General features: G+C 41.1%; 1 protein-coding gene across 2 annotated transcripts in view; it reads left to right on the top strand.

Annotated features, from left to right (window-relative positions):
- vps39 (VPS39 subunit of HOPS complex) overlaps positions 1-18,865 on the top strand; it is a 104,327-nt gene that overhangs the window by 61,623 nt on the left and 23,839 nt on the right. For both annotated transcript variants that reach the window (XM_048538316.2, XM_048538317.2), the window contains exons 14-19: positions 3,302-3,443; positions 4,029-4,115; positions 4,677-4,750; positions 5,152-5,250; positions 9,853-9,970; positions 12,908-13,036. In XM_048538316.2, the coding sequence (XP_048394273.1) occupies positions 3,302-3,443; positions 4,029-4,115; positions 4,677-4,750; positions 5,152-5,250; positions 9,853-9,970; positions 12,908-13,036 (649 nt within the window). The remainder of the gene's footprint in view (positions 1-3,301; positions 3,444-4,028; positions 4,116-4,676; positions 4,751-5,151; positions 5,251-9,852; positions 9,971-12,907; positions 13,037-18,865) is intronic.

The following is an 18,865-nucleotide window of genomic DNA, read 5'->3' on the forward strand; positions in this document are numbered from 1 at the left end:
TATTTCAGAACTTTGAAGCAAGTGGTATTGCTGCTACTGGTAAATGTAGGGCTGAAGGAGGTTACAAAGGTGAAGAAAAGCAAGATTATGGAGAAATTTGGGTGCAAGAATGTCAATTTTAAGATCCAGGCACTGTTAGACTGGACATCTATATAAGTCAGCGAACACGGAGATTTGGGATGAATTGACTATAGTACAAGTTACAATAAAGGCAGTACAGCTTTGGATGAACTATTTGAGGTGGAAGGTACGAAACTGACAAAGAATCTGTTTGCATAGTTCAACCCTAGAGAGTAATTAAGGCATGCATGCGTGTTTCAGTAGTAAATGAGGAAGGCAGGATCAGATGTGGATGGTTTTGATAATCAAGAATCTGACATGGTGTCAGCAGCTTGTCATAGTATCAAGTCAAATGCCCCAGTGTGGAATTTGTGGTGGCAATAAAAGGCATTAGTTTCAATCTTCCTAACATTAAATGAGAATAAATTCATCTTCATCCACTGTTGGATATTATACAAATAGCCTGCTACACACATCACAGGCAGTGGAGGAGTTGAGAGAAGCAAAAATGTGGAACCTGTCCACTTGTAGAAATCTACAGCGTAGACAAAGTCCCTTCAGCCCTCATGTCCATGCCTGTTTAAAAACAACCAAGTAACTCTTTTAATCCCATTTTCCAGCCCTTGGCCCATAACAAAATGCTGGAAATTATAGCGGTTCAGAGAGCATCCATGGCGAGAGAGCATGCTACCATTTCAAGTCTAGATGACTCCTAATCAGAGCTGATGTGAAATGTGGAGGGGGCAGCAATTATGTAGCAGTGGTGGATGGAGTGCTGGGGGAGAAAGGGTGCTGATAGTGCAGATTAAATGATCACAGTGTGAGTGTGGCAGAACAGTGGTGTGTCTCGCTGCCAAACAGGAAAGAACAGACAGCCCCACTGGAACTGGAGAGAGGACATGAGAGAGAATGCAACAAGAAAGGAAGGAATGGGAGTGGTTTCACAATTTGAGCTTTGATATGCTGGAGCATGTGAGCAGGATGCGGTGTTAACGTGACAGGCTACGGGAAGGCCAGGGTCATGCTTGCATATGGGCTGGAAGTGTTCTGCAAAGCAGCCACCCAGTCTGCGTTTGGTTTCTCCGATATAGAGTAGGCCACATTGGGCGCAGCGAATGCAGTCGACCAGATTGGAGGTGGTACAGGTGAAATATTGCTTTACCTGGAAAGACTGTTTTAGGTTCTTGGATAGTGAGTAGGCAGGAGGTGAAGGGGTGGGTGTTGCATCTTCTGTGGTCACATGGGAAGGTGCCATGGGAAGGAGGGTGGTGTTGGTGGACTTGGAATGGACCAGGATGTCCCGGAGGGAATAGTCCCTGTGAAATGCAAATGAAGGTGTGCAAAGAAGACCTGTTCGGTAATGGCATTTTGTTGGCGTTGTCTGAATTGACAGAGACTGATCTTTTAAGTGTGGAGGCTTTAAAAGTGAGGACAAGAGGGACTTGAGCATGCTGTTGTAAATGATGGGAAGTGGCAAGGGCAGAAGCACTGGTGAAAGGTCATATGCAGATCAGGACCCTGTCAACAAGAGTGGGCGGGAAACCACAGTTATGAAAGAAGGAAGCCCTGTCAGCAGTACGGTTTTAGAAGGTGGCATCATCTAAACAGATATGACGTAAGTGAAGCAACTGGGAGAATGGTATGGAGTCCTTACATAATGTAGCTTGTGAAAAGCTGTAGTGAAGGTATCAAAATGACTTACTGGCTTTGCAGTGTGCGGCAGTGGACAGTTTGTTCTCCAAAATGTGCTTGCTTCTCATCTCACCAGCCTCTGCATTCAAAGGATCATTTTCTGCCATTTTCAGACAACTCCACAGAATGCCACCACCAAACACAGCATCTTCTTATTCCCCCTATATGTATTTCACAGGGACCATTCCCTCTGGGACACCCTTTGACTACCAACACCATTCTGCTTCCTATGGCACCTTCCCATGTAACCGCAAAAGGTACAACTCCTGCCCCTTCTCCACCTTCCCAGTCATCATCCAAGGGCTTAAACAGTCTTTCCAGGTGAAGCAGCTTTCACCTGTACCTCCTCTAATCTGGTCTATTGCATTCACTGCACCCAATATAGACTACTCTACATTGGAGCAACCAGATGCAGACTAGGTGACTGATTTGCAGAACGCATCTGGTCATGACCCCGACCTTCGCATAGCCAGTCATTTTAAAGTTGCATCCTTCTGGCATGCCCAGTTGTCTGTCCCCGGCATGCTGCGATGGTGCACTGAATCACATCACAAACCAGAGGAACAACATCTCATCTTCAGACTCAGCACTTTACAACCTTCTGGACTTAATATTGAGTTCAACACCTTCATATTGCGAGCCCACTCCCATTCCTTCCCTTTCTTTCTAGCTTTACTTGTTGCATTCTCTGTCACCATGTCCTGTCTCACCCCTTGCAACTCCATTGGGACTCTGTTCTTTCCAGTTTGGCAGTTAGGCGCACATCTTTCTGGCATTCTGAACACTTAATCTGCATACTTTCTCCCTCAGCTCTCTATCCCCACACTATTGCATAAATGCTGCCCCTCCTTGTGGGCAGTAGATTGGCTCAGTGATTAGCACTGCTGCCTCACCAGCTCCAGGGATCTGCGTTCGATTCCACCCTGTAGTGACTGTGCAACTCCACACAGACATTTTCCCCTTGTCCGAATGCATTTCCTCCAGATACTGCAGCTTCCTCCCACAGTCCAAAGATGTGCTGATTTGGTAGATTGGCCATGCTAAATGACCATAGTGACAATGCATATGTAGGCTAGGTGAGTCAGCCAAGGGAAACACGGGTATAGGGTAGCGGAGTAGGTCTGGGTGGAATGCTCTTCAGAGGGTCATTGTGGACTCATTGGGCTGAATGGCAAGTGAGTTTTGAGAAGACTCTTTGGGCTGAATGGCAAGTTTCCACACTGCAAGCATTCTATGATTTGTGTCAGCTCTGATGAAGAGTGATCTAGACTTGAAATGTTAGCTCGCTGTCTCTTCATGATGCTGCCTGACCTGCTGTGATTTCAAGCAACTTTTCTTCCCAGATCTACATATTGCTTAAATGTTACGAGAGTTTCTTAAAGACAGCAAGTTCCAGATTTCTGCCATCCTCTGAGTGAATAAAGGTTTTCCTTATTTATTTTTGGAGGGTATTGAAGAAGTCCTGCATGTTGATGAGAAATGGGAGTGGAGGCGAATCCTCTCTACTTATAATGCAGCTGACAATTTGTGATCTTTGTTGTTCCTTCAGACGAATGTGGCACTTGTGGCCCCTCTGTTACGGTTGGAGAACAATCACTGTCACATTGAGGAGAGTGAGCATGTACTGAAGAAAGCGCACAAATACAGCGAGCTGATCATTCTGTATGAAAAGAAGGGTCTGCATGAGAAAGGTGTCATGCTTTGTTCATTATAGCTTTATTTCCTTTTCTAATAACTTAGAAGCAAGAGGAGGCCATTCAGTGCTCAAACTCTATTCCACCGTTCTGTTTGATTATCTGTATCTTTGTTGTTTTGACCCTCTGCATTTTTAACCCTTAATACCTTCTCTGAATACATACCTGTTAATCTTTGTTCTAGAGTTTTCAATTAACTCCCAATCTCAACAGTTTTTTTGAGGGGAGTCATGTAAAAAGTACCAGACTTCTGATACCGTTTGTGAGAAGTGACCTCTCACGTCATCCCTGAACCCCGTGGTTCTAATTCAACTGTTCAGTCCCATTGTTTTAGATTGTCCTCACTGAAAGAAAAGATTTCCATCATATTTTTCTTGCATTATACAGGCAGTTGTATAATGATCCTTAATTAGATTACCCCTTAATGTTTTCTCCACAAATATATGTAAGTTTAGTGCTAGCCTTGTAAATGCTTTATTTTAATAATTGTTATGATGTTATGTGGTGAAATAATTTCTTGTGGCTCCTCTGTGTCCAGCACTCTCTCTTCTTTATTGAGAACTTTTCTGTTTCCCATTATAGCCCTGCAGGTTCTCCTAGATCAGGCAAAGAAAGCCAATTCACCACTTAAAGGCCATGAGCGAACTGTGCAGTACCTCCAACGACTGGGTTAGTAATGATTCCTATTTTTATGTAATACTCACAATTACTAACAATTCCCCATAAGATCCTCACAAATAAGTTGATGAAGACACTGGCCAAATAAGCAAGACACTTAATTATGGCATTATGGTGAGTTACCTAATCAGACAAAGCAAAATTTTATTGTTATAATTTGTTCCTATACTTAGCAGCTACAGTAAAAAGCCCTATAACTATCATAATCCAGTACAGTATATTTGTAGAGTTATATATCAGGAATGGTTTGATGCATAGTCATGAGCCTATTAGTTCAGATTCTGATATTCATTTGTATCGGCAAGGGAGAAACTGTCAGCGTTAGTGCTTAATCATGAGCATATATAAAAACTGAGAGGTGATAATTAGAAAATCTGATGTGGAAGGCTTTTGAAACCATTAGGATTTGGACATTCATTTGAAGTTCTCCAGTAAATTTGAAGTTCTGTTATTTTGAGTTTGATCAGTCAACACTTCTTGCACTTCTGTGGTGTTTTGGGTGAGACTGTTCTCCATATCTCTATGCCCTGAATTATTTTTGTTCCTTTTTAGGGAAAGAGAACTTGAATATTATTTTTGAGTTTTCTGTTTGGGTCCTAAAAGCATGTCCGGAAGATGGGTTAAAGGTACAATTCAAAATATTCTTTTATGTTCAGCTAAGTATTAAAACTGCATTGTGCAATCAATTAACCAGTATTCTACAAGCACTTTTCTGTAGATTTTGAATCAAACTCTTCAGAGATGCTATTACAGGTAGGCCTTGATGGAGTTCAACCACTATGCCACAAGAGCTAAGCACCTTTCTATATGCTAGCTGTTCATTAAGCTGATGTTTGATTCTAACTGGGACAATATTTATGGGCAAGTGGGAACTGTTTACCTAAAGCAGCATGACGAAGGGGGTGCTGTTGATGGGGCAGTGTATGACATGAAAGGAAAGGTGCTGTTTGCAACAAAGTTTGCAGTTAAGTAATGTGGTAAAAAGCTCAACATATTGGTTGGAATTTAGTTTTCTGTCTGTGTTTAGATATTTACTGAAGATTTGCCTGAGGTGGAAAACTTGCCAAGAATCAAAGTGTTGGACTTTCTAAAAGATAGCTGTAAGGAACTTGCTATTCCATATCTGGTAAGAACTGTTGCTGTTTGTATGCTACATTAACATTATTCACCAGTGATGCTCTCCCATGTCATATGCTACTGAATATTTACTTGATGTGGGTAAAGAGTGATGATTGTGTAGTTTGATATTCAAACATTTTCATTCTTTTTGCTAGGTAATCGTACATTTAATTTGAACAAATAATTCAACTGAATAGAAAGGATGAAATCTGTATTGCAGCCAGGAATAAACCTTTCTCCTACCCTCTTTTTGCTGCTCCATCTAAGTAATTTCCTGTAAGGTCATCTATGCTTTGCTCAAATATTGGACATTGCCAGGCTATTTGTGTCTTAAATGAACCTGATTCACATCCGTGTGTATTTTCAGCAGGATACACTTTTCTAGTTGGGTGGACAAACAGCGCTGGCTCTTTTTTTAAAATCAAAAACAGCATCACGAAAATGACAAAATATTTTTATATTGAAGAATAAATAGTGGTCATATCACTTGTTGCATCAAAGAACTTCCACATCTTGAGAAAGTGGATGGTACTTTGGACAAACTGTAATGCTGCTTTCACTTTAAGAGGTTATTTTGTGCTGTGTTTTTGAAGAGAGGTCATAAGGCAGAGCTGACGAGCTGACTCTAAGAAAGTAAACAATTTGTGAGGTGTTGGGATTTTCTTTAAAGTTGAAACAATGGAAGCAGCCTGGGTGTGGCTAGCTGTCTCAGATCCAGATTTCTGCATTTTGGTTTTTTCAGTAACAACAGAAGCCTTTGGGGTCTCCGAAAGAGTTGGAAGTCTAAGTGAATGTCTCCTAGCTGCTACCTTCTCTGAATATTGTCTTGGTGTGTTTTCTTTGCTTGCCCTCACCACCAACACGCACGCGCACGCACACTCACACGCACCGGGCAAAAAAAAATTGAACAACTGAGATTCTGTGTCTGAATTTGCCTTTTTGCCAAGGACTGTTTGCTCTATTGGAATAGTTAATGAGTAATAGGTACCCTAACTATTATTTGGTAAGTTTTCTAATAGTTAAATTGTTCTAAATTCTTCTTTCTTTGTTTACTTTTTGACTATAATGTTTAAATAAATTGTGTTTTGCCTCACATCAAGTAGTTTGACCAATTGCATTTCATCTGGAATACAGCGCTTCACGTCCATCTTTAAAATAAGAAAAAAGTTAGAGTCTAGGCTACCTTGTTAAAATATATTAAGGGGGTCTGGTCTGGCCCATAATGCAACAGTAACCCATCTTTTTCAGATAATAGTTGATGAAACTCCATAACTTTAACTTAATTATACCTGGATTGATGATGCAACAGGATATGGGCAATGTTCGTTTTGTTTATATAAATCAGAGTTATGATGTCAGAGTGGTAGCACGCTGCTTCCTGACTCAGAAGTTTGAGACTTTAGAGACTTAAGCACATAATATAATGATAATGGAATTCTGAACTACAAATAAATAATAACAACTTGCATTTATTTAGAGACTTTCTTGTTATTCAACAACCCAAAATGCTTTACAGGAACATTATCAAAGATTTGACACCTAAGGAGACCTTAGGACAAAAATGTTGGTCAAACAATCAATATTTGAGATTGTTTTAAAGACAGAGGCAGAAGGCTTAGGGTAGTGATTCCAAACTTGAGTGTAGATAACTGAAGCATGACTTTTGAAGCATCCAGTTTGTGCCATTTCTAGTAGAAGAGTGAGGTGAGATGGTGCAACTGGAAATTATCAGGTTCAGGAATTTTAGCAACAATGTTATTTTGGAAGATTAGGGTTCATTCTCCTTTTTGAGTAAAGATTGAGGAGACAGGGAAGCAATATTGGAATATTTTGACAGGTTTGGAACAATTAAAATTCAGCATGTTCAAAAGACTAAAATTAGAGGACCACAGTGATGTCAGGATTGTAAGACAGGGAGAATTTGCAGAGATATCAATGAGAGGCCCTATGATGGATTCTGCATATTTTTGGCTACCCGTTCCCAAGGAAATACCTGTAGCAGTTTATCCTTTAATCATTTGCCCATAGTCTAAGCTGACCCCATTCTGGGTACTGCTACTTCATGCTACCGCAGGACCTCTGAATTGAACACTGGATTTTAATCTTGAAACAAAACCAGAAATTGCTGGAAAAACTCAACAGAACTGGCAGAAACTGTGGAGAGAAGTTAGAGTTCATGTTTTGGGTTGGTGACCCTTCCTCAGAACTTTGTGTTGTTATCAGGGTTAATGTGTCACAACCGTGCTGTGGAGTTGTGCATCTGTAATTTGAGTTTCCAGATGTGTTTTCACATTATTTTTTGGATGCTACTCTGGACCAAAGTCCATCACTCCTGTAAAACAAAACTAAGAACTTTGGATGCTGGACACATGAAACGATAAATGAGATTGCTGAGAGACACAGCTGATATGCCAGCAGACGTTCCTGTCCACAGATGCTGCCAGATCATAGAGTCATACAGCATGGAAACAGACCCTTCAGTCCAACTAGTTCATGCCAACCATGTTTCCAAACTAAACTAATCCCACCTACCTGCACTTGGCCCATATCTCTTAACCTTTTCTATTCATGTCTGTGTCCAAATATCTTTTAAACATTATAACTGCAAATGCATCCATCACTTCCTATGGCAGTTCATTCCACACACTAACCACTCTGTAAAAATAAAAAAAATTGCCCCTTCTGTCCTTTTTAAATCTTTTTCTTCTCACCTTAAAAATATGCCCCCAGTTTTGAACTCCCCCACCTAAGGGAAACAACCTTTGCTATTTACCTTATCCATGCTCCTTAATAAGGTCACTCCTCACCTCCAATACTCCAATGAAAAAAGTCTGTCTATCCACCCTAGTGTTTTTACTGAATACCCTCCATTCCTAGTAGAGGCCTCACCAACATCTTGTACAATTTCAACACCATGTTCCAACTCCTGTACTGTTTGGCCTGAGCAATGAAAGCATGCTTGTTAAGCGCCTTCTTAACCACCTTGTTTACCTGTGATGCAGAGTTCAAAGAATTATGTACCTGAACCCCTAGGTCTTAAATTTCTGTTTTTGTTCCATCAATACTTTTTCTGCTTTTAATCTTTTTTTCTCCCCCTTTTTTTTATCCACATTGGGCATCCCTCTCCTTTTGTAATACTTTTTGTTTTTTTCCTCTTTGCCCTCCAAATCCCTTACACCACCTTGATCTTCCTGTTTTACTCTTGCCTTCCATACTTGATTCCTTTTTTAAATAAGCCTGTATCTTCCTTTCATGCCTTTTTTCTTTCAAGCATCCTCTGAAGGCCTTTCCTGGCACTCACCGTTGGATTTGTTGCACATAGATGCAATCAGTCCTGTTCTAATCTCATGCTGATTTATATGCCACTGTTTATTAATCGCTGTGATCTCCATCCTTGTCCAGTGTTCAGTCCTGTGGACTCTGCCACCAGGCACTTGTCATTCATAAGTGCACTGTGAATGATTGCAGAAAAATTAACCTTTTTGTCCAAAGATATGTAGGCTAGGTGGATAGCCATTGTAAATGCAACGTTACAGGGACAGGAAAGGGGTCGAGTCCAGATGGGATGGTCTTTGGAGGGTAAGCATGGATTTGATGGGCCAAAGTGGCCTCCTTCCACACTGTAGGGATTCTGTGATTCTTAATGAAACTTCCGCTCCTTACTATACCTTTCTCCACATCACTGAAGTGGAGATGTGGCCCTTAACACAAGCAATGGTATTGTAGTTGTCTTCCTAATCCTGGAGCTTCTCCTCCTTTAAGTCTCTCGCCTTCTTCCAACCTTTGTTGAAACATCCATCTTGTTTAATGTCCTCATTCTCTACCAAAGATTTAACCCTGGAAATGATCTTAGTGGTGCTACTGCTGTTTTAAGAGAGAACTCCACTATTCTTCTCAGCTCTTCTGAGTATGATGGAAGTTTGATTCCACTGCCACCAGCGGCACTCTGTTCTTCAAGTAAAATGATAGGATATTTCTTAATCAAGAGACGTGGATCTGAGGCAGCTCAAAGTTGCATCTTTACCCAGTCGTGTTTTTTTTATTAATACCGTAACTGTCATGAGTGGTTTAAAGTTTTTTGAGAGGACTTGTAGCTCAGGCTGTACATGATGTGTGTTTGGCTGATATTTCGCCACCTAAGTAGCATTCAGTGCGCCTCCGGTGAAGCTTTGGTGTTCTGTTCTGCTTGCTATTTTGATTTGTTGGGGTAGTTGGTATTGCTTCCAGTTCCGATTTCAGTGGTTTGTATGTCAGGCCCAGTTCACTGTGTTTGTTGACGGAGTTCTGACTGGAATGCCAGGGAATTCCTGGAGGCCTGGCATTCTAACCAGAACTCCGTCAACAAACACATTGAATTGGGCCTGCTATACAAACCATTGAAAAACAGCACTCGAAGTGATACCAACCACCCCAACAAACCGAAGCATATGGATTGCAAGCGGGACAGAACACCATCACTTCACTGGAGGCACACTGATGATGTTACCTAGCAGGGGTAACGAAATGTCTGCAATCGAACACACTGGCTCAGCGAGCTAGTCTACAACCTGTCACAAGTGGTCTTCACTAATATCATGGAAATAGCTGTACTTTATCCTCGTCTTTCCAGGAGCATATTATCTATATCTGGGATGAAACCGGGCCAGTCTTCCACAACTGCCTGATCCAGCTATATCGTGAGAAGGTGCAAGTCCTCATGAAGGAATACCTCAATTCTCTGCCTGAGGGTAAGGCGCACAACTGCAGAGAACCTGCTTTGTATGCAAGTGCATTTTTTTTCTGAATGCATGTTTTGGTTTCTGGTTTAATTTTTGGTTTAATTGGCCAGTCTTTTCTGCTATTTTGTTTTACTCCCCTCTCCTTGAAAGCATTGGCTTGAAGCAATTTGCTGACCTGGCTTGATAGTGCTGTAGCATTAATGGCCCTTGCTGTCAAATTCCATGCCTGCTAGAGAAAGCAGGATTATATAGTCCATCCCTCCATTTTTCTGCAGCAGCAACAGGACTTAACATGTTTTTCTTTCCCATAAAAATCCCTCCAGGTTATTTTTAATAACACTTGGTGTGTAGCGAAATATCATTACACTAAGACGGTGATTGAATCTTGTACCATTCAGCCAAAATTTAGTAAAGCTTTGTTTTTTCTCATGACTACTACTCTTTCTTCCATCCAGTCTTTTTCTTCTATTATTAACTTTATTTTTAATGGAGTGTACACTCTAAAGTTTTTGAACTTGCCCTCAACGAATGATATGGTTGAGTAGAACAGTTGCACAACTTTGACTCTCATGGAATAGGAAAATTAATTTAACTTTTAAACAAAACGTTAAGAACAAAACAAAATCACGGTGTATGATTGTCTTTCAGACTGCAGTATGGCAATGCACGGTGCGCCAAAGTTCAGTGCTGTAATCACTGCTTATATATTTGTGTATATATGAACTTAGATATTGGAACACAAGAGAAAAGTTCCAAAATTTGCCAATTATACCCAGCTTGGAGGCTTGGCAGCAACGATGATACCAATCAACTGCATTCCAGGACAGGAGATTTGCAGAATATGCAGACAAGTGTACTTAATGCAGTGAAATGTGAGGTGATACATTTTGACAGAAAAGATAGATGGGGAAAGGCAATATAAATTTAACAGTAACAAAAGTTGCTGGTAAAGCTCATCAGGTCTGGCAGTGTCTGTGAAGGAGAAAACCAAAGCTAATGTTTCCAGTTCTGGGAAAGGGTCACCGGACCCGAAATGTTAACTTAGTTTTCTCCCTCACAGATGCCAGCCCTGCTGAACTTTTCCAGCAGTTTTGTTCTTGTTCCTGATTTACAGCATTCACAGTTCTTTCAGTTTCTAAATTTAACAGTATATGTTTAAAGAGTGCACAGGGCCTAGAACTCCACATAGATCTTTAAAGGTTCCTGAGCATATTAAGGGTTAACAAATCAAATGGCATTTTGGCCTTTATAACTGTTGAGCATAAAAGCAGAAAATTGTGCTGTATGTATATAAAGCTCTGGTTAGATCCCAGCTAGGATACAGCATCCAGTTCTTGTCATTTCTAGAAGAATGAGTGATGGTGAGAGGTTGCAGGTAAAAATTACCAGGATGAGGAATTTTAGCTACAGAGCTATCTTGGAAAATCAGGTGTTCTCCTTAGAGGATCAAGGAAGATTGAGGAGAGATTGATTGAATGTTGGAATATTTTGACGTGTGCAAATAGGCTAAACAAAGCAAAGATGCTCTCATTGGCAGTTGGTACAAGGACTGAGGCAAATAGGTTTAAAATTTTTGGAAAGGAGTGCAATAGACACGTTTTATGATGTTGATGGAAGTGGAAATAATAAATGATTTTGAAAGGAAATTAGATGGACACGTGAGGGAACTAGACTTGCAAGGCTGCTGCAATAGTATGTGCAAATGAGACTGATTCGATTGGTCAACAGATACCCAGTATGGACTTGACAGACTGAATAGTCTACTTGTTTACTGTCATATGACCATAGACCATAGGACCTCAAGTTTACATAAAAGATTTACGAGGGTGTAACTGGGGTCTGGAGGATTTGAGTTATAAGGAGAAGCTGGATCAGCTGGTACTTTATTCTCTGGAGAACAGGAAATTGAGGGTTGACCTTGTAGAGGTTTATGGAATCGTGAGGGGCATAGATAAGGTGAATAACCAAGTTCTTTTCCGCCCTGGTAGGAGAGTCTAAAACTAGAGGGCATGGATTTAAAGTGAGATGGGAAAGATATGAAAGAGACCTGAAGAACAACTGTTTCACAAAGGTGACACATATATGGAGCGAGCTGCCTGAGGAAGTAATAGAGGCTTGTACAATTACAATATTTAAAAGACATTTGGACAGGTGCATGGAAAGGAAAGGTTTAGAGGGATATGGGCCAAACACAGGCAGGTTGGACTAGTTCATTTTGGGAAATCTGTTGGTGCTGTTGAGTTGGACCAAATGACCTGTTTCCGTACTGAATGACTGAACAACTCTAGACCATTCAGTCTCTTGGAGTTAACTCTGTCACTGAATGAGATTGTGATATGATGATCCTGAACCCCACTTCCCTGCATTTCCTTATAGACCTTTTTTGATTCTTTTACTGTGTTTAAAAAAAATTCCTGTCCTGGCCTTGAATGTACTTAACTATCCAAACTTTATAGTCTGAAAGAAGTCTACAGATCCACTACCCTCAGAGAAGAAATCCACACCTCTGTCTTAAATGTGTGACCTCTTATTCTAGGAATATGCCCTCTTGCCCTAGATTCTAGATACTCCCAAGGGAAACAATCCATCTGCAGCTATCCAAGCTAGGAGTCTTATGCACTTGATCTGAATATTTCCAACTGGTGTCAAGCAGCAGTGAGCAAATCCAAAGAAATTCTGAGTTGTAAGGTGAAAATGTTAGAATACTAATACTCTAATCAAACTATATCTTGAATACAGTGTCTAGATCTGTGTTTGCATATATTTTGTCCAACTCATATCGTCATTTCTGAGAAGCCAGTTTAGTAGAGATTATTCTGCTTGTTTGACCTTCATAAAACATCACAAAAATTTTCAGGAACTTCGAGTTCCTCTTGTTTTGAAACCTCTTGTGCTTTGCATGTTGTTTAAAAATTGGATTGTAATCACCATGGTTTATTGTTCCAGATGAGATCCCTGTTCCTGCTGGAAGTGAAGAAGGGGAGTTGGGAGAGTACAGGAACAAGCTGTTGTGTTTCTTAGAAATTTCCACGCATTATCAACCCAGCAAGCTCATCAGTGACTTTCCGTTTGATGGTGAGTCGCCAAACGTCCCGACAAAATGTTAATAAATATAACTTGTTTGAACATTTCATTGCTTTTGTTAGACACATATGATGTGTATCTGAGATAGTTGTTCTCTACTACTGTGCGATTTTGTTAAAGTTACTGTTACATCAAGTTCCATCTATCATGGAGGTATGTTTTGACATGTGTGAACAGATTGATCAAGAATAGTTGTAGATGTCTTACATTTTGACATTGTTTTTGAGCCATGAGGAAAGATTGGATTGGCTGATATTTGGTTTTCTAAGAGCTGCGAAGCTAGAGAGAGGACCTCATAGAGATGTATAAGAGTTTGAGGAGCATATATGCTAAACGTTAGCATACTGCCTGAATCGTGACTTTTTTGGACCTCTGAATTTTCTTTTATTTCAGATTATTGTATTAACCCATAAGCATTACAGTACAGAGGAGGCCATTCCATCCATTGTATCTTCACCAGTCAACAAAGATCTAACTATACTAGTCCCATTTTCCAGCCCTGGCCATAGTCCTGGATTTTATGGCAATACAAGTGAATATCAACTCTCCACTTAGCTTCTGTGTCTTATCTTAGACATATGGCCCAGGCTATTAACTTGTGCCTTTCTATCTATGCTATCTTTGGTCCTCATACTTTTTGACATCTTTGTCAGGTCCTCTTTCAACCTTCGCTGCTCCAAGAGAAACAAACCCCAACCTATCCAATCTTTCCTCAAACATTCCACCCCAGGCAACATCCTGGTTAATTTCCTCTGCATCCTTTGAGTGTAGTTGCATCCTTCCTACAATGTGGTAAGCAGAACTACATGATGTACTCTAGTTGTGGTTTAACCAGAGTTTTGTACAGTTCTAGCGCAACCTCCCTCCTCTATGTTCTGGGCCTCAGCTACTAAAGGCAAGTGTCCCATAGGTCATCTTAACCACCTTGTACATCTGTCCAACTACCTTCAGGGATATGTACACATGAACCCCAAGGTCGCTCTGATCTGCACTGTTGAGGGTCCTGTAATTCATAGTGTGATCCTTTACCTTATTAACCCTCGCCAAGTACATTGCTTCTCACTTCTAGGTTGAATTTCTTTTGCCACTTCTCTGTCCACCACATCAGCACTTTAATAGTCCTGCAGCTTACAGCTATCATTCCTCAGTATTTACAACCATGCCAATTTTTATTTCATCTGCAAACTTTTTGATTGTACACCTGCCCAACAGCTATAAAAGCATCTGTACGCCATTCAACACGTTAAGTTTGCTCCACCATGCAGTGAGATCATGGCTGATCTATCAATCTTCAACTCCTCTTTCCCTCTTCCTTATAATCTTTGATTCCATGACTGATTAAGAATTTATATATCTGAGCCTTGAATATAATTAATGACCCAGCCTCAGTAGTTCTCTGCGTTAAAGAATTCCACAGATTTGCTACTCAGAATAAATTTGTCCTCATCCATTCTGAAATTATGCTCTCTGGTCCACTCCTATCAAGGGAAAACAATCTGTCAACATCTATCCTGTCAAGTCTCCCAAGAATGTTGTATGTTTCAGTAAACTCTGGAGGCTATTTGATCTTTTAAGTTCCAATGAGTACTGGCCCTGTCTGCTCATAAGTCTCTTCATGCCCAGTTTCAGCCTAGTGAATCTACTGTGGACTATTCTCCAATGCAAGTATATCTCTGCTTAGATAATGGACCTAAAATTGTCCACAGCATTCCACTTGTGGCCTGACTAGCAGCTTGCAAAGTTTAAGCAAAATCTCCTTCTTTTGTACACCAACCCTGGGAAATAAGGGCCAGTGTTCCATTTGCATTCTGAAGGGAGAAGGTACTAATGTGGAAAGAGGATTGGCTAATTGGGAGGAGGTACAATGAGGATAAAAGGGGCCTTTTACAAGATGGCAGCTGGTGACTGGTGGAGTTCTGCCCGGGTCAGTCCTGCAACCACAATAATTCACACTATAAATGAATGATCTGGAAGAAGGAACTTGAGAGCATTTTTGCAGATGACACAAAGACAGGTCGAGGGTGGAAGTGTTTGGGAAGCAGGGAGCCTGCAGAAGGACTTGGACAGGTTAGGAGAAGCGTGTAAAGAAGTGGCAGGTAGAATACAATATGACAAAGCGTGAGGTTATGCACCAATGTAGAAAGAGCGGAGGTGGAGGCTATTTTCTAAATGATGAAAGGCCTCAGAAATCTGAAGTATAAAGGGACTTGGGAATCCCAGTCCAGGATTCTTTTAAGGTTAACGTGTAAGTTCAGTTGACAGTTAGGAGGGCAGATGTAATGTTGAGATTCATTTCAAGAGGTCTAGAATACACTAGCAGAGACATACTGCTGAGGCTGTGTAAGGCTCAGGTCAGGGTGTATTTTAATTTAACGAGCAAATTTGGAACCTGTATCTAACGAAGGATGTGCTGGTACTGGTGGAATTCCAGAGAAGATTTACAAGACTGATCTGGGGATGAGGACGCTGTCATATGAGGAGTTGTTGAGGTCCCTGAGTCTGTTTTCAATAGCATTTAGAAGGATGAGGGGTATCTCATTGAAACTTTTAAAATATTGAAAGGCCTGGTTAGAGTTGACATGGCGAACATGTTTCTGCTAATAAAAGAGACTAGGCATATTTGTGATACACAAAATGTACTCAAGGATGGTGTGTTGCCTCCCTGGTGCCATGGTCAAGGATGTCTCTGAATGGGCACAAGACGATCTTAAAAGGGAGGGCGAGCAGCCAGATGTTGTAGTACACATTGGTACTAGCAACGTTGGCAGGAAGAATGCCTATGCAGTCCACCCTACAGAGGGATTTGAGGGAGTTAGGTAGTAAGTTTTTTTTTAAAATAAGCAGGACCTCTAGGATTGTATTTTTGGGGTTACTCCCTATGCCACGTGTGAGGCTAGGAATAGGAAGATGGTACAGTTAAATATGTGACTAAAAGGTTGGTGCAAGAAGGAGGGCTTCCGATGTGGATCTTGGGATGCCTTCCAGGGCAGGTGGAACCTATACAAGAAGTTGCACCTAAACTGAAGGGACCAATCTCCTGACAGGGAGATTTGCTAGTGTCCCTTGGAAGGTTTTAAACAAGTGTGGCAAGGGGGAAAAGAACCGGAGCAGTGGATCACAAGTGAAATGACGAAGGAGAAGTTTATAAACTAAAGTCAGTAAGGCAAAGAGGAAGAGCAGACCGGAAAAGGCTACTGAACAAGATGACTGGTAGTCTGAAGTGCATTTGTGTTAATGCAAGGGGTGTGACAGGTAAGGCAGATGAACTTAGAGCTTAGATTAGTGCATGTAAGTATGATACTGTATTGTACTTGTTACCGAGATTTGGTTGTAATAGGGTCAAGACTAGCAGCTTAAAGTTGCAAGATTTAAACGTTTCAGGTGACATAAAGAGAGATGTAAAAGAGGTAGGGGAATTGCGTTATTGATTAAGGAGAATATCACCAAGTACTGAGGAAGGACACGTTGCAGGCCATCTGGGTCGAGCTCAGGAATTGGAAGGATACAGTCACTCTGGGCTTGTACAACACATCTCCCAACTGTCATCAGGAGGTAGAAGAACAGATTTGTGGATAAGTTATGGAAAAATGTAGGGTTTAAACAAAAACAGGTTGTTGCGGTGGAGATTTGAACTTCCCGTATATTGACTGGGCTTCCTTTAGTGCCAGACGCATGGACAGGGGCATATTTGTTAGGTGTATCGAAGGGTTTCTTGAAGCATTAGGTAAATAGTCCAAGTGGGAAAGGGGCCATATTACGCCTGGTATTGAGGAATGATCCCAGCCAGGTGATCAAAATTTCAGTGGGGGGAGCATTTCGGGAGCAGTGACCATAATTTTGTAAGTTTTAAGTTACTTATGGATAAGAATAGTCTTTGGGTGAAAGTACAGAATTGGGGTACGGCTAACTCTGACAGCCTTAGACAAGAACTGGAGAATGTAAATTGGGGTCGGCTGTTTGAGGGTAAATCCACATCTGAGGGAATCTTGTGAAGGCTAGTTGATTAGAGTTCAGGACCAGCATGTTCCTGTGAATAGTGAGTGATAAATATGGCAAGATTTGGGACCTTTGGATGATGAGAAACTGTGAACTTAGTCGCAAAATAAAATGAAACACAGGTTTAGGATACTGAAGGCAAACGGAGTCATTGAGGAATATAAAGAAAATGGAAAAGAAGTTAAACAAGGAGCGAGAAAGGCTAAAAGTGGCCTTGAAATGTCCTTGGAAAATGAGATTAAGGAAAATTCCAAACCTATTTATACATATACATGGATGAAGAGGGTAGCTAGGGAAAGGATAAAACTACTCAAGGACAAAGGAGGACATTTTATGTATGGAATTGGAGGATATGGATGAGGTCCTTAACAAACATTTTACATGGATAGTCACAAAGGAGAAGGACATGGTGGATGGTCTAGAAAAGCGTATGTTGATAATCTTGTAAATGTCATGGTGAAAAATGAGGTGGTCTTTCACATTTGGAAAAGCATTAAGATGGGCAGGTTCCCAGCACCTGATGGCATCTATCCCAGAATACTGAGGCAGGCAAGGGAGGAAATTGCTTGAGCCTTGTACGAAATCTTTGCATCCTGTTTAGTCACAGGAGAGAAAATATGGGCTTATTAGCAGCAGGCCACATGGCTTTGAGCATGGAAGGCTGTGTCGTATGAAGTTGATTGAGTCTTTTGAGAAAATAATGATGATGATTGAGGGCAGAACGATGGATGTTGTCTACATGGATTTTAGGAAGGCCTTTTGATGAGGTTCCTTGTGGCAGGCTAATACAGAAGGTACAGTTACATGGGAGCTGTAGTGAACTGATAATATGGATACAGAAACAAAAACAGAAATTTCTGGGAAAACCGAACAGGTCTGGCACATCTGTAAAGAGAAATCAGAGTTAACATTTCGGGAAGACTGACCTTTCAGAACAGGATCCCCAGATCCAAAACTTGAACTCTGATTTCCCTCCACAGATGCTGCCAGATCTGCTAGTTTTTCCATTAATTTCTGTTTTTATTTCTGACTTCCAGCATCCATAATTCTTTTGTTTTTTTATTTAAAATGGATAGAACTGGCTTAGTTGTACAAGATATATTGTAGTGGTGGAAGGGTGTTTTTCTGAGTAGTGCTGGAACCCCTGTTATTTGTAATGTGTATAAATAATTTGGAAGAGAATGTGGGTGGTCTGATCAGTAAGTTTGCAGATGACATGAAGATTGGAAGAGCTGTTCAATTGTGAGGAGAATTACTCGAGGATACAGCAGGATAGAGATAGGCTAATGACTTGGATGGAGAAGTGGCAGATAGAATTACAGTGGGTCAGTGGTTAGTACTGCTGCCTCAGTGCTAGGGACCGAGGTTCAATTCCACCCTGGGGCAGCTGTCTGTGTGGAGTTTGCACATTTTCCCTGTATGTGCGTTGGTTTCCTCCCGCTATCCAAAGATGTGCAGGCTAGGTGGATTGGCTATGCTAAATTGCCTGTAGTGTTCAAGGATGTGTAGATTAGGGGGATGGGTCTGGGTGGGATGCTCTGAGTGTCGGTGTGGTCTTATTGGGCCAAAGGTCCTGTTTCCACACGGTAGGGATTCTATGTTAGAATTTCATTCAGCCAAATACAAAGTAATGCATCTTGGAAGGTCGAATGCAGGAAAGGAAGTATGTAGTAAATGGCAGAACCTTTTTGAAGCGTTTATATGCAAAGGGATTTAAGCACACAGATTCAGTAGCCCCTGAAGATGCCATGGCTTAAGATGGTTAGGAACGCATGCTTGCTCTCATTGGTCAGGGCATAGAGGTGTCAAAATTGACAAGTTATG

Source organism: Stegostoma tigrinum, chromosome 10 (genome assembly GCF_030684315.1).
Source record: "Stegostoma tigrinum isolate sSteTig4 chromosome 10, sSteTig4.hap1, whole genome shotgun sequence".
Lineage (NCBI taxonomy): Eukaryota > Metazoa > Chordata > Chondrichthyes > Orectolobiformes > Stegostomatidae > Stegostoma > Stegostoma tigrinum.